Source organism: Crinia signifera, chromosome 1 (genome assembly GCF_055691185.1).
Source record: "Crinia signifera chromosome 1, ASM5569118v1, whole genome shotgun sequence".
NCBI classification, from domain to species: domain Eukaryota; kingdom Metazoa; phylum Chordata; class Amphibia; order Anura; family Myobatrachidae; genus Crinia; species Crinia signifera.
In genome coordinates this window covers 439,356,282-439,372,723 of record NC_139217.1, presented here as the reverse complement: position 1 = coordinate 439,372,723, position 16,442 = coordinate 439,356,282, and the positions used below count along the sequence as shown (strand labels likewise).

At 46.4% G+C, this 16,442-nt stretch overlaps 1 protein-coding gene across 2 annotated transcripts in view; it reads right to left on the bottom strand.

The window, feature by feature from the left end:
• Nucleotides 1-5,053: 5,053 nt before the first annotated feature.
• The window catches only part of ANKRD55 (ankyrin repeat domain 55), a 105,088-nt gene continuing 93,699 nt past the window's right edge, over nt 5,054-16,442 (bottom strand). The window contains exon 13 of one of the 2 annotated variants that reach the window (XM_083153531.1): nt 5,054-5,652. In XM_083153531.1, the coding sequence (XP_083009657.1) occupies nt 5,393-5,652 (260 nt within the window). In that variant the 3' untranslated portion in view covers nt 5,054-5,392. The remainder of the gene's footprint in view (nt 5,653-16,442) is intronic. The other variant, XM_083153537.1, reaches the window with a different exon arrangement.

The following is a 16,442-nucleotide window of genomic DNA, read 5'->3' as shown; positions in this document are numbered from 1 at the left end:
CCCTTCCCATCCACACATAAACAAATCTGCCAGAACTCAGGAAAACGTTGGAGTTTATCGAAATTGATATAAATGTTGTGTATTCCTTGATCAGAATATCTGATGGCTGTCTCTTTGCTTAAGGCTCAATCTAATGTGCACATCGTGAGCGGGTCTTCAGTGTTTCTTCCGACCCTCTCACGATGACAGGGGGGGGGGGGGGGGGGCACGACCCACTCACGATGTGCACTGTGAGCGGGTCCGATCCGATGGCGACCCGCACCGGGGAGTATGGACGTTCTTCAGATCCTACCTGCAGCAGGTAGGATCTGAAGAACGACCGACCGACCCGTGGGACTGCGCATCGGATCGGTATTGATCCACACCAGGACAGAAAAGGGCCCAATCACCACACAATCTACATCCAATCGGTCGGAATTGGATCTAGATTGATGGGATCGGGCCCTAGTCGTCCTGGTGTGTACCCAGCATAATTGTGTGGCCTATTTATTGCTCTGGAATTCCTACTATTAGCTTGGGACGTCAGTCCTTCAGGACGTTAGGGATCTAGTGTATGAAGGGTCTAGTTATAATAAAGGGTCAGCTTTAAATCAATAGAAGCGTTATACCGGCGTTCTATTAGTTATAACTTCATAGGATATCAATTGTGAATTGACTCCTCTCTTCATTCCATCAACGGAATTCTACTGCAGAATATCGCTTTAAAACTGGAAAAAGCTGTTATTGTGGTTCTAAATGTGCTATGCCAAGAACTTAGAAATATTGGGATATTGTCACTGATCTTACACCTCTTAGGTCTGGTGGGGGAGGTGTATTGGGAGGGGCAGTTAACTAAGGATTGACACATGTTTATGTAGGCTGATATATTTAGTATAGCTTGGGACGCCAGTCCTTCAGAACGTTTCCCGGTGGGCCAATCCGCCCCTCTCCCAAAAGTCATTAAAAAGGGGCCGGCCGTGGGTTGGCTGGGCCGCGGGCAGCGGCCGCAGCACTTTGCCCACTTCCAAAATGGCCATGGGAGGGCTGCTGCACAGCAGCTCCCAGGCCCCCAGTTCCCGTTCCCCCTCTGACCGGCCAGCACTGAAGCAGCAGCAGGTGAGCCGCCCACCGCCCCCCCCCCCCCCCCCCGGCGAGCATTATTGCATACCGCCATTGCGGTGTGCGCATAATGGCCCTTATTCAGATCTGATTGCAGTACAAATTTGTTTGGAAAATGGGCAAAACCATGTGCACTGCAGGTGGGGCAGATGTACCATGTGCAGAGAGAGTTGGGTGGGGTGTGTTAAAACTGAAATCTAAATTGCAGTGTAAAAATAATGCAGCCAGTATTTACCCTGCACAGAAACAAAATAACTCACACAAATCTAAATCTCTCATATCACATATTACATCTGACCCACCTGGTTTTGCCCATTTCCAAACAAATTTGTACTGCGATCAGATCTGAATAAAGGCCAATGTGTAAGGGGTATTGTGGTGTATCACATATGTGTAATGGGCATTGCGGTGTGCCACATAATTTGCAATCTGCATTGTGGTGTGCGCATAATGTATAATGGGCATTGCAGTGTGTTGCATAATGTATGACACATTATGCAAGGGGGGTCCATTATAAATTTTGCTATGGGGCCAACAACGTTCTAGTTACGCCCCTGCCTGTACTGCTCTCATGAGACCAGGACATTGATGATTCTATGAAAATGATTTCTAAATATTTCCTTTTCATCAGTTCCCTGCAAAGGTGTTTATTGTAATAGTCTTTTAACTGGTCTTCCCAAGAACAGACTCTCACCACTGCAATCCATTTTAAATGCTGCTGCTAGGCTGATCTTCCTTGCAAGACGCTCATTGTCTGCTGATTCGCTCTGCCAGTCCCTCTATTGGTTGCCTGTATCTTACCGTATTCAATATAAAACACTTCTACTCGCATATAAAGCTATTAACCATACTGCACCAGCATTTATCTCTCTACTTATCACAAAATATCTCCCATCTCGACCACTCCGCTCTGCACAGGATTTGCGTCTCTCTTCTGCACAGATCACTAGCTCCCATTCACTATTACAGGATTTTCATCGGGCTGACCCCACCCTATGAAATGCCCTTCCACGCACAATAAGACTCTCCACTAGCCTCCAAATGTTCCCGTGTTCCCTGAAAACTCACCTCTTCAGGCAAGCCTATCATATTTTAGTACCACCCGCAAGGCTGTCTTAACAGCAGTGTGGGCCCCTGGGCAAAGCAATGCACTGGGGCCCTTACCCATTCTCCCCTCCTAAGGGTGGGGGGTGCTATCAGCAGCAGCTTTGGTGTCCCACGGGTAGCAGGGGGTGCTCTATCTTCCATTCAACATGTAGGACCTGGAGCAGTAACTTCTGCTAATTACTCCTTTACTGCACAGGTGGTGGGAGGGTGAACACTAACGTGTGGAAGGGGGCACTGAGCTGAATGAAGGGTCCCTTGTAAATGACTTTCAGGGAGGTAGGGGGTGTTTTATATGCAGGGGAGGGTTGGATAATGGGTTGGATAATGGAGTGGGCTTAATATTCGGTGGAAGGGTAGATGGTTTGACTGCAGATATTGCCATTATCTGGAAATAGATTTCTTAGCCTTCAATAGTATAAAAACCTAGAGTCTCAACTTTCAGGAGGTGCTGGGAACTTGGGGATCAGAGATCAGGAGCCAGAGCAATCCATTTACAAAAATATAAAACTGTACACCAGACGTTTGGAGCTGGAGCAGCTTGAACGCTGATATCTCTGGTTCTGTGGATGATAGAGACAAGCCGCAAGTGTCGACAGAAAGGGGAGAGTCCCAGCTTTTGGATACCCTTATTCACCTGGGGCCCCAGGGCAAGTGCCCAATAAGCCCATACAAAAAGACGGCCCTGACCACACGCATAACCCTCTGAGGCACATATGTATTATATAGCTTCCCTTCTGAACTTGCAACTTGGTGGGACTGCTATGCTATTACTGGTGCCTGTCCTTGTGTTTCCCTTCTATATCCCTATAGATTGTAAGCTTTCAGCAGGGCCCTCTTACCTCCAAGTCTATTGTTACCTAGTTTGTTTTATCTCTGTTTACAATTGTAAAGCGCAACAGAATCTGCTGCACTATATAAGAAACTGTTAATAAATAAAAAAAGGTGTGCTCATGTCCACCCCCCCCATGTGCTATTCCTGTAATGTGTACCTCTGCAGATTGCACACCCTGCCAGCATTGACCTAACCAGATGGTTTCCACAGATGGTTTCTCTGCGGGCAGGAATTTGAGGAAAAATTACTTCATAGATAGGGGTAGTGGATAACTGGAATAGCCTCCTATCAGAGGTGGTAGAGTTAAATGCAGTAGGCCAATTTAAACATGCTTGGGATAGGCATATTGATATCCTTACAAAAAATAAGGATCAAATATGGTTGATGTTGTAACATGTTTAAAAAGGGGGCAGACTAGATGGGCCAAGTGGTTCTTATCTGCCATCAAATTCTATGTTTCTATGTTTCTGTCTCTAACTGGGTTTTATTGTGCATGACTCTTCAGCCACAATAACATCACATGTTTGAGTAGCTATACTTAAAGTTCAGGTTGATTAGACTACAGGTGCATATTGTTTACTTAGCTCTATAAAAAAGTTTTGCATGTGATGTGCCTAAACCTGTGATTATGTTATATTAGTGTCACAGTGTTGTATGGCTTTACCGGCCTACCCACATGTGTTGTATATATGCAGAGCCACAGAACAATATGTATGTTTTCCTAAGACTTTCCCTTTTTTTTTTTAGCCATGACAAAGGTAACTTCAACAAATGTCTTGATATAAGTTCACCAACAGACCTTTTTACAAGAGTCAACTGATGGAGTGCGCACCTGGGTTTGGAAGTCCAAACTGTCAACCTAAAGTGCTTACCTGGTAGCCTTACATAATTTATTAATATACAAAACACTGAATGGAGTGATATAATTAGAAGAAAGGAGAAAATGACTCCCCCACTATTACTCTTCTTGATTACGGTTACACACTTACTACTAATATCTGAGCTGTCAGGCTGGATTCTCAGGACTGTCCAGCACAGTGTTGGAAGGTATTAAGCCTCAAAATAAGGACATTTGTCTTACAGAGTATAAGTAAATAACATATACATGAATCCTGATTTTCCACATCAAGATTCATCATCTGAACACTGTCCTTACAGTATGCTGCAAAATGAAGATGGAGAGATAGACAATGCTGAATGAACTGTATTACTTCCATCCATCCATCAAAGCTACAGCCTTCCAGTAATCACAGCCCTCCTCTCCTTATCACTGTCTGAGTTTGCTGACACACACTGTAGAATAACATCCTAGACCAGATTTCTAATGCCTATAAGTTGCATACATAATTATTAACATGAATTGAGTCATACCTCCCAACTGTCCCGATTTTCGTGGGACAGTCCCCTTTTTTTGTGACTGCCCCGCGACCCAATGGCAGGCAGCAATGTCCCGTGATGGGGGGAAGGGCAGTTGGGAGTCCCCCGGCCCCTGTCCCGCACTGTGCTGCTCAGCAGAGCATCGGGGAATAGATGCTGTGTGCACGCATGTTATCGAATAACTGTACAGATGCTTTGTGCATGCATTTTTATCAAATAACTGCACAGATGCTGTGTGCATGCATGTTATCAAATAACTGCACAGATGCTGTGTGCATGCATGTTATCAAATAACTGCACAGATGCTGTGTGCATGCATGTTATTGAATAACTGCACAGATGCTGTGTGCATGCATGTTATCGAATAACTGCACAGATGCTGTGTGCATGCATGTTATTGAATAACTGCACATGCATGCACGGGCAAGCCCAAATAGCATTAAAAAAAACAATATATCGCTCTTATCGGAATACACAGTTTGCAATAGCAATATGACTGTAGCTGGCGTTTTGGGACATAAGCAGAATTTTCTTGCAGATCAGCAAACAACTTTGAACCAGGCCTTGTTACTTTCAATGGTCTAGCTTTTGTACGTTACATACCAATGTACATTGTTTGCATATCTTTTTTTATTTAACACAATAAGAACAAGTAGAGAGTAAAAAAAAAACAAAAAAAAAAAACATTTAATTCCATATTTAACTGAAAAACTTTTTTTTCCCCTTGACTCGGTTCCTCTCCTACAATGTCCATCATGTTTTTGGCATGGAAGATCACAAAATAACAACTTATAAAAAAAATGATTATCTCTTATTTAAAAAATAAAAATAAATTGCAAAAACCTAGTTCATGTCATAATCATCCTGAAAGAAGGTACAAAATACTCACATAATGCTCGTCGTACAAACCCAACACACAGTAGAACATACATAAAATACACAATAGGAATCTCTATAGTAATGGCTATCGATCTGTGACTAGTCCTTAGTATCCGATTTGTCTGGCGATTTCATAAGGCTCTCTGTTGCATTGTGTCCCTTCTGGCTTGGGATAGCTGGGAGTACTCGGCTTGTCCTTAGAGGTTCTCTTCTTAGGACCGGTAGGAAAGAATACAAAGAATGACTCTGAGTTTTAGAGATGATTAATGGTGATAAATTGTTACCAGTCCTTAAAGAATTTGAAGGCAGAGACATTGACTTCTTTACACCTTGACAAACTTGGCCAGATGGCAGCTGGACTGAAAAAGACAAACAAAATAAACAAAAAAAACATATTACATAAGCATACATGAACAGCGCATAGCACAATAGAACGTTAAACCTAATTACTTGCAGCCAAATAAACTTCTTTTGTGTGCTACAACAATGCCAAAGATGCATTACCACTTAGCAACCATTAAGACATTGGGGTCTATCAAATGAGGGCAAAAATCACTGTGTCATTGGTTGTTATTGGTTTTTAACATATTTGTATCTGTTAGTAGATAACCCCATGCAGCCCCAGATGTACAGTATTTGCTATGGACTCACAAGATTGATACAATTCTCAACTCTCCATTAGCAGAATGATACAGAGGCATAGTGAGAAGGTACCTTGTCCCTGTGATTCTGCTGGCAGATGGGAGGGGCTTTAAGGTGAAATAATGTAACTCAGTGAATAGGGATGGCCATAGGTGCAGTCACCAACGCTGGTTGCCTTTGATGGTGATTCTGCAACCAGCCATCGATACTCATAAACTATGTCATGGATAACCATTGATAGTTTTAGCTATCGATGGTTATCCATTATCTTTGACTGAATGGCCCGTAGGCTAATCAAAATGTGGGGGCGGAGCCAGGGCCGGCAACAGAAATTTTCCTGGGGATGCCTGTTTAAACACGCAGCTCCCGGCCGCCGGGCGCTTACACACACTGACATGAGCCCGTGCTGCTGTGGTGCTCATGTCAGTGTGTGTAAGCGGTGGCCAGAAGCTGCGTGTTCTGACAGGCATCCCCAGGAAGCTTCCACTCCCGAGTTTGCAGCGCCGCGGCCGCAAATATTCTTGTTAGGGGGGACGGGGGTGGTTTATGTGTCAGCCGCCCACGGCAATCGAGTACCGGGCGGCTGACTGCAGGGATGAGTGGCAGATTCTGGGGCCCCTCCGATGGTCGGGCCCGGGTCAGCTGTCCCCTTTGACCCCCCCTGTCACTGGGCCTGGGCGGAGCTATACTCCGTGTCCCGACATATTGAAGAAAAAAAATCATTGGTTCTTTTTTTCGCCAACGATGTAAATAAATCTTTTTCACCCACATTGGTGGAAAAATTATTCAACATCATCCATAAACCATCGATGATTTCAAATCATCGATGGTTGAGGGCTTCTTTAATCGTTCGATCAGAATACTTCACTAGTATGTATAGGACTTGCAGAGATATAAAGTGGAGAAAGATAAACGTACCAACCAATTTGTTCCTGTCAGTTAAACTTAGCAAAGTCATCAAATCATCAGAAGATGTCACCATGCTTCAAAATGATCTTGCAATTCTAGATGAGTGGGCAAAAAAATGGAAGATGAGGTTCAATGTAGATAAATGTAAGGTTATGCACCTTGGGAGACACAACCAGTGTGCAAGTTACAACCTTAGTGGAGAGGAACTGGGTAATTCCATACTTGAAAAGGATCTAGGAGTCCAAATAGACAGCAAACTAGGATGTAGTGCCCATTGTAATGTAGCTACAAAAAAGGCCAACAAAATTCTGGCATGTATTAAGAGGGGAATGGAAACTCAGTAGCGCACGCAGGGGGGGGTTTCCGAGTACCCAGAAACCCCCCAGAAGTCTAAGGGCCCTAGGCTGAAAGCTGAGTGTCCCCTCTTTCCATGGGTACAAGAATTTTAAAAATCGGCCCTTGGGAACCGGAGATATATGACTTCAAAGCAGTGGTCCCCATCCAAGCTTGTTATTTGCTCTTCCCAGTCAGGTCTTTCAGGTTCTGTCTGACTTAGAGTTTTTCTGAGGGTACATTCCAAAAGCTGGGACTCTCCCCCTTTGATGGACACTAGGAGCTTGTCTCTACTGTTCCCAGAACCAGAGATATCAGCCTTCCAGCAGCTGGTTACTGCTCCAGCTCCACACACCTGGTATGTAGTTTTATATGCTCATTGGCAAATTGCTCTGCCTCCTGAATCCTCTAGTCCCCAGTACCATTTGATAGGTGGGATTCTCTAGTTTTTAATTTCATTACAATCTAAGAAATCTATTTCCGGGAACTGGAGATATCTGCAGTCAAGCAAGCTGTCCTCCCACCAGAAAATGATGAATAATAAGCCCACTCCACTATACACCCCTCCTCTGCATATTAAACATCCTCTACCACCCTGGAAGTTATGTATCAGGGCCCCTACATTCAGCCCAATGCCCCCTTCTCCCACTTCATCTCCCACCATCTGTGCAGTAAAGGGGTAATTAGTGTAAATTACTGATCCAGGCCCTACATGCTGAGCAGTTGATATAATACCCCCTACCACCCGGTTGTTTTTATTATTTATATACATTTGGTCTATCTATAATACTTTAACTGACCCGGCATATACTGGGTCACCTAAGTGTCCATTTCCGTGCTTTGCTCCGCCCCTTTGGAAACCCCCTTCTGAAAATCCTGCGTTTGCCACTGAAACTAGGGACTCAAGGCGAGCAACAAAGCTTATTAGGGGAATGGAGAATTTAAGCTACGGGGAGAGATTAAGCAATTTGGGACTATTTACATTAGAAAAGAGACATTTAAGGGGGGACATGCTCAACATGTACAAGTATATCAAGGGCCAATATAAGGAACTGTCACACACCCTCTTTTCTACTAGAAAGGAATCTAGGATGCGAGGGCATGAGTATAGATTAGAAGAAAAAAGATTTCATTCAGCTAGTAGAAAGAATTTCTTTACGGTCAGAACAGTCAAACTCTGGAACTCTCTTCCCAGATTGGTGGTAATGGCTGGCTCATTAAATGCGTTCAAGGCAAAGTTGGACAAACATTTACTGGAGAAAAACATCCATGGGTACAAATAAGAAATATAATTTGTCTGTAAAATACCAGAACCTACCAAATCAGCAATGGATATCTATACCAGGTTGAACTAGATGGACGCAAGTCTTTTTTCAGCCTTACCTACTATTTAACTATGTAACTATGTTTAACTTTATCTCTCCACATTTGAATACATATACGCCTATATGTTGACGCAACATTTACCATCTCTCTTAAATACATTATTTCAGCAGTAAAAACATTTTTATTACAAATCCATAGGTCTCAGACAGACAACGCGAGTTCATTCTTAACTCTCAATAATTAATTTTGGCGCTTTATTTTTAATTGACTCTATTATTTTGAGGTTCCTGGCACGGCAATGGGCACCAGGTTTATGGGGCAAATTATGGGCAAACCTGGTGCTCTATGGTAGACATATTGATGGTATATTTGGTACTTGTTTCCTAGCACGGCCACAATCGTGGGGATCGTGTACCTTTAAGTTAAGGTACACGATCCCCACGATGGACCCGATTTCCTTTGAAATCAGGTCCATTTTGCCGGCAAAGGTACAAAATCGGGGGCATCGCGTCGGTCGGGACCATTAACATTGGTACCGACGCGACCGACACGATGCCCCCGATTTTGCCATAGGCTTCAATGTTAAAATATTTTTTAACATTGAAATCGTGAGCATCGCGTCGGTCTTGTGCCATTATAATGGCACAAGATGAGATGGACTTGATTAAGTCCATCTCACATTGATAAAAATGTGAAAAATGTGAAATGGCCAATATGACCCATTTCACATTATATATGGCCCCGTCGTCACCCCACGATAGACGCCCACCTGAAGCATGGCGAGCGCTGCGAGCCCGCGAGGGGCGGCGGTGCGCGTCCTCCGACCTTTTCATTCCCCTACTATCCACGTCGGTGTGGAGTTGAGAATGTATAGTGCCTGCCTGGGCTGGGCCGCGGGCACTTTGACCAAATCCTAAATGGCCGTGTGAGGGCTGCTGCGCATGTGCGGCCACAAGCAGCTCCTCCCGCGGTGCTTTGCTGTGGTGAGTGGCCTCCGGCTCCAATTAAAACAGGATATCAGCAGTTATTTCCCCTTCTCCTCCCCGGGCCTATCTGGGCCTATCTGTGATTCTGTGGCCATGCAGCTTCCACCTCCTCCTAGTCTCCATCCCCAGCAGGGGCGTAACTAGCGTGAGGCAACCCCCGCGGCCGCTTGGGGGAGCGGGGGCAGCGGGGGCGCCTGCACCCTCATACCCCACGGTGCAGTGCAGGGACTGGGTCGGGACGCGCTGTCAGACAGCGGCGCCGGCAGCAGGAACTCTCTCTCTCTCCCCTCTGACGGCAGCTAAGCTCCGAGTGTCATAGAGACAGGCTGCCGCTGGCTGCAGATAGAGGGAGCTAGTGTGCAGATCCTCTAAGCTCCAGCCTCCGGCGTGTCCTGTCCTGTACGAGAGAAGGCCTGCCCTGGAAGGAATCTTGTGGCCAGCAGCTGAGTAGGTACTAGGTAGTGGTACACTTTGCTGAAGTTTGAGGGAGTGGGGGAGGACTCGGAGGTGGTATGTTTGTGTGTATATGCTGTGTGTGTGCTTGTATGCATGTGTGTATGTATTATATGTGTGTGTGTGACTGTGTACATGCTGTGTTTATGTATTCTGTGTGTATGTTTGCTATGTGTGTCTTCTGTACATGCTGTGTATCTTTTTTGTGTGTATGCTATGTGTTTGAAGTTATGCTGTGCTTGTGTGTGTGTGTGTGTGTATCTGATGTGTGTGTGTATCTATGTTATGTTGGTGTCTGTACAAGGTGTGAGTATGCTATGTATGTGTGTGTGTGAATGTATGCTATGTGTGTGAATGTGTGCTATGTGTGTGTGTGTGCTATGTGTGTGTGAATGTGTGCTATGTGTGTGTGTGAATGTGTGCTGTGTGTGTGAATGTGTGCTATGTGTGTGAATGCCCCTGCTCTCCCCTCAGACCATTTTCACTACTAGCAGTAATGGAAGCTGAAGCTGCAGTCATAGATATATTTACACAGCAGCTACAGTTAGTAAAGTGTAGACACAGCAGAAACTGAGGTATGTAGTGGGAATAAAGGGGGGGGGGGGGGGACTTGTGTGCAGGGTGTGCATCATGTAAGGAGTGAATAAGATATTGTAGGTATAATGGCTAAGAGGGGTGGGAAATGGAATGTCATAAAATTCTGATGACAAATGATTGGCAAGGAGGAAATGTGCTAACATTATGATGAAAAATGTGAATGGTGGGAGGTGGGGGCATGTTATTAAAAATATGGACAGGTAACACAAATATCATGAGAAGGGGGCATGTGAAGAAAAATTTGAATGGTGGGGGCAATTGAGGATAATTGTGATGGGCAGGGGAGACATGTGAAGAAAAATGTGGGAATAGGGAAATTAAATGAAAAATTTAGTAGTGGGCAGTGAAGGAAAATTGAATAGGCAGGGTGTGTGCATGGATGAGAAGTTGATGAGCATGCAAGACTTTCAATATATTTTGTAAGGTCTTTGGTACTTTCTACAGATGGGCAACGGAGCCTGCCTCCGGTCCCCGCCCCTGTCGCCCTCAAACCCCCCACCCCGAGCGTCCCCCTAACCCTGCCCATCTCCCTGAAGCGGAGAGGGGCAGGGACATGCAGCGTCCCCGCCGAGAGACTGGGACGTGCGCGCATGTGAAACGCACGCGCGTCCCAGTTCAGTGTAGCCCCTGCCACCAGCGCTCGCCAGCAGGGAGGGTCTGGCGAGCCCCGGCCAAGGATGGCAGGGGCTCCATCTGTATATCCATGCCATTCCTTTCTTTACCTCTGCCACAATCTACATTTGTCCCTCTAGGCACCCCTCTCCCCACTCGTCCTTCCTCATCTGTACATCTGCTACCTCCTCATCCTCATGTGGGCCTGCGCCTCCTCCATCCATGGCTGGTGGCTGCCATTAAAAGTGACCAACAGAAACAAGAATTATGGCAGGTAAGCACAATTTACACACACACACACACACACACACACACATTATATATATATATATATATATATATATATATATATACATACACACACACACACACACACACACATACGTGAGATGTGTCGTTACACATTGTGTCATATTGTGAAAGGGGGTCCTAAGGTAAGTCGCATATAGTGTAGGTGCACTATTTGGAGGGGGGGCGCCAGAAAGTTTTTTGGCAGGGGGGAGCAAAATTTATAGTTACGCCACTGATCCCGAAGGTCTGTCCGTCTCCACCCCCCCTTTTCAATATGTGCGCGCAGCTACTGACTCTGCGCTGCCCCATCTGTCTCGCAGCTCCTTGATTCATCCTGCGTTGTCATCTTGGTCTTTGCAGCTGTTCACTATACCCTCGTGGCAGTCCTGCAGTTCTTATGTATTTTAAATAATATGTCTTACTGGCCGATAATAAGGGTTAAGGTTAAGGCAAACCCTAACCCTTATAAGGAGAGACTGAGCATGATGCTGGCAGCTTCCAATTAATTTTATGAGACTCTTCATTTGGAAGTGGACTGGATACCTCATAAGCACAAGAATTCTAATAGCTTCTATGTCTCTTTACAGACTGCTGTGTCTGATTCCAAGTGAAGAGCAAGCGATGGCGCTATTTTATAGCTATTTCCTATTTAATTTGCTACTTTTTGTAACTCAAGCAGTTTGGTTTATATGTACTACATAGTACCATACTTGCCAACTTTTGAAAACTAGCTTCAGGGAGATTATAGTTGGTAGTAGAATTTTGCACAGCGCCCCATTGAGGGGCATGTCATGCTCCTCCCAAAGGGCGTGTCTAGTTCCATATATGGAGAGATTGTGAAAAGATATTCTCAACGTGGCACCTAGAAGCGTGGCTGTGTACTGCTACATCTGAGAGGAATCTTGTAAAATGACTTATATCCAAATGTAGATGAGCCCCAAAGCAGTTAGTAAGAGCTACTATACTTGGTAAAGTGCTGCGAAATGGTGCTGATGATTCAATGTAAATGTATCTATCTCTCATTCCTTTTTTCACAAAAAATGTAACAGTGTAATGTGGGCTAGGTGACACGAAGGAAGATTGCTAGACTAATGAGGGAGAGAGGGAGATGCTGCTATTTCAGGGAGTCTCCTGCAGAATGCAGGCGAGGAGGTAACTATGATGTAACAGTGTAATGTGGGCTTGGTGAAATGAGGGAGATTGCTAGACTAATGAGGGAGAGAGGAAGATTCCTGCTATTTCAGGGAGTCTCCTCCAGAATGCAGGAGGGTAGGCAGCTACAGATGGACCGTCCCTCTTCCTTGCAGGGGCTGGCGGTAGGTTTGCCACAACATGTGCCTGTGTCTTCTTACAACGGAGCTTCCCCTGGATCCTCGCCGCCGGCCCCCCACCTCCCATCTCCCCCCTTAACCCTGCCGGTCTCCCTGAAGCAGAGATGGGCAGGGCTGCCAGGAAACTGGGACGTGCGTGTGGGATGCTCGTGCATCCCAGTCAGATGGGGCGTTCTGGTGGGCCCAGTGGGGGCGCTCTGGTGGGCCCCAGCACTAGCGGAGACGCGCTCCATCTGTATGCCTAGTACCCACATAATTTATGATTTGTACTTTGCACTTTGTTAATTCTAAACTTCCAATATATTGAATTTATACAAATAATAAGAGAATAATATTCAGCAGAAGACAGTATAGGAAATTACATACGTTTCTGTTTCAGTTCCCGCTGTCAAGTTCCTGAAAATTTTGTATTTTTGGAGCTTGATGAATTGATGTCCCCGTAATAGTGTATGGGGCCAGTAGGCCAGATCAGGATTAAAGGTGTCCATACACGGTGCGAGGGTGCTGTGCGCTCCCGCGGGCATCCTTATCGCACAGCACATAAAGTCTGTGCAGCTTGTGCTTTTTGAACTATGTCCCAATCGCATTGCATCGCACTCAAATCTCTAGTTCAAAACGCACAGGAATATTGTACCGTGTATGGGCACCTTAACAGGTAAGTGGAAGATAACTGTAGCAACTTTTGCTTTACCTTTATAGTGAATGCAAAAAATGCAAAATCATGCACTTGGGTCTCAAAAATCCAAAGACTAAATATAGTATAAATGGCACTATAATGGAAACTACGGAGGAAGAGAGGGATCTAGGTGTCACTATTTCAGCAGACTTAAAGGCAGTTAGGCAATGTAACAAAGCAATGAAGAAGGCAAGTCAGATGCTTGGTTGCATAAGGAGAGGTATCCAGAGGCGTAGGGAGGGCGGAGCCACCGGAGCTCATGCTCCGGGCGCCGATTGGTCAAATGGCGCCGCCGGCCCGCCCCCCCTGCAGTCTGCACAAGTGCAAGCAGTCTGCACAAGTTCAAGAATCATGGCAGCCGCCGGCGCTGCGCACACTGCCCGTTAGTATAGTACTATGAATCATTGTACTTTACTAACGGGCAGCGTGCGCAGTGCCGGCGGCTGCCCTGCCCGGCGCCTGCCTCCTGCCCTGCTCGCCCGGTCCCTGCCGCCAAGCGTCACGGACAGTGGGGCCGGGTGGCGGGCTGACACTCCGACCAGTCCTCTCCAGTGGCGTATCTAGCGCAAGGCAGCTACCGCTTGGGGAGCAAGCGGCAGCGGGCTTCGGTGTGGGTGCCTGGCAGTGGCATTCTATCGTGCCGCAGACCCTGCGGCAGGTTGGAGGAGGCAGCGCAGACGGGGTCTTCAGTGGCGCATTGAAGATCCGGAAGTACAGACTCCGGAGGCTCAGGAGCTGCTGCTGCAAGTAAGGAGGTGCCCGGCGCACGCATCATGGCCTGGTCCAGCTGTCACTGGGGTTAAGGAGGTCTCTCTCGTCTGCTCCTCTTATCAGCGGCCTGTGCTCAGCTGTCTGCCTGAGCAGAGTTCAGTATATGCTCCTCCCACATGTGACAGGCATTTGCAGCAGTCAGACAACGTGAGGAAGGCTGAGCCATTGGTGATTGAAGTCACAACAGCTGCCTGGCCTGGGGGCTTCATTCTGGGGGTCCCATGAAATCTTGGACACGGTGCTTCAGTCCTAGAGGTGTGCAGGAATAGGTAAGCAGTCTGGGGGTCCTCAGGGTAACTATAATGATGCTTGTGCCTCAGTGTCTTATAGGTTGTTATATAGCGCAGCAGATTCCGTTACAGGTTGTTATATAGCGCATCAGATTCCGTTACAGCGTCTTATATAGCGCAGCAGATTCTGTTACAGTGTCTTATATAGCGCAGCAGATTCTGTTACAGTGTCTTATATAGCGCAGCAGATTCCGTTACAGCGTCTTATATAGCGCTGCAGATTCCGTTGCAGCGTGTTATATGGCGCATCAGATTCCGTTACAGTGTCTTATATAGCGCAGCAGATTCCATTAAAGCGTCTTATATAGCGCAGCAGATTCTGTTACAGTGTCTTATATAGCGTAGCAGATTCCGTTACAGTGTCTTCTATAGCGCAGCAGATACCATTACAGCGTCTTATATAGCGCAGCAGATTCCGTTACAGTGTCTTATATAGCGCAGCAGATTCCGTTACAGTGTCTTATATAGCGCAGCAGATTCCGTTACAGTGTCTTATATAGCGCAGCAGATTCCGTTACAGTGTCTTATATAGCGCAGCAGATTCCGTTACAGGTTCTTATATAGCGCAGCAGATTCTGTTAGCCACGCCCCCAATTCATTACCGGAGGGGGGCGCGAAATATGCCCTTGGGCAGCATGGCACCTAGCTACACCGCTGGAGGTATCAGCAGTAGAAAGAAAGAATATGGTACAACCTCACCTAGAGTACTGTGTTCAGTTCTGGAGGCCATACCTCCAGAAGGATATAAATACATTTGAGACTGTACAAAGAAGGGCAACTAAAATGGTGCATGGACTACAGATGGAACGCCTCTCAGCCAGTGCTGGGGCTCGCCAGAACGCCCCCACTGGCAAGCCAGCGCCCCATCTGACTGGGACGCGCGAGCATCCCACATGCACGTGTGTCCCAGTTTCCTGGTGGCCGGGAAGGAAACCCTGCCAGTCTCCGCTTCAGGGAGACGAGCAGGGTTAGCAGGGGGAGCGGGGAGGAGGGGAGCGGGGAGGTGGGGGACCGCGTTGGGGACCCACGGCTAGGCGGCGTGGACCCGGGGGAGCTCTGTTGTAAGGGGATGTGTACGCGTCCCCTTCTGGCGGCTGGAAGATTCGCCAGCCCCTGCAAGGAAGAGGGACGCTCCATCTGTACATCACAAAACGTACCAGGAAAGACTAAAAGATCTTAATATGTATAGTTTAGAGCAGAGAAGGGAAATGTCACAATCCTGTCTGAACTCTGTGTATCTGGCCTGTCATTGTACTATTCACTGCTGTGTATTCCAGCCAGCTGCAATTAGATTGCAATCACGCTTCCTAGAGAGACTATGCTCTGTGGTAGTCCTAGCTCTGTGTGAGATCTTCTGCTGCCAATCATGTGTAGTCTAGTTCCCTGTCATAATTGCCCAGCCAATTTATGTATGCTGGGAAATCCAAGACACATTGCTAGTGCTTCAATTGTCTCCTGTGATTCAGTTGTGTCTTTGCTGCTGCTGCTGCTGCTGTGTGTGTTCAAGTTCCAGGTATTCCAGCTCCTGTGTTCCTGAGTCCAGCAAGGGCTACTCACCTCAGAAGTCTCCAGCCTAGCTCCTGTCGATGTTCTACCATCGTTCTGCATTCCAGTCGATGTTCTTCCATCGTTCAGAATTACAGTCGATGTGCTAACATCGTTCAGAATTACAGTCGATGTTCTACCATCATTCAGCATTCCAGTCGATGTTCTACCATCGTTCAGCATTCCAGTCAATATTCTACCATCGTTCCACTGTTCTAACCAGCATTCCAAGTATTCCACAGTTCAAGCAACTCCACGTAACGTATTACCACTCTGTAGTTATTGGCTTATAGACTTTATGGACTTCATCAGTGCTTTGAACTGCAACTGTCATCTTGCTTCCATTATTGCCGTTGCTTGTCACCAATTGCATACATTACTATATCA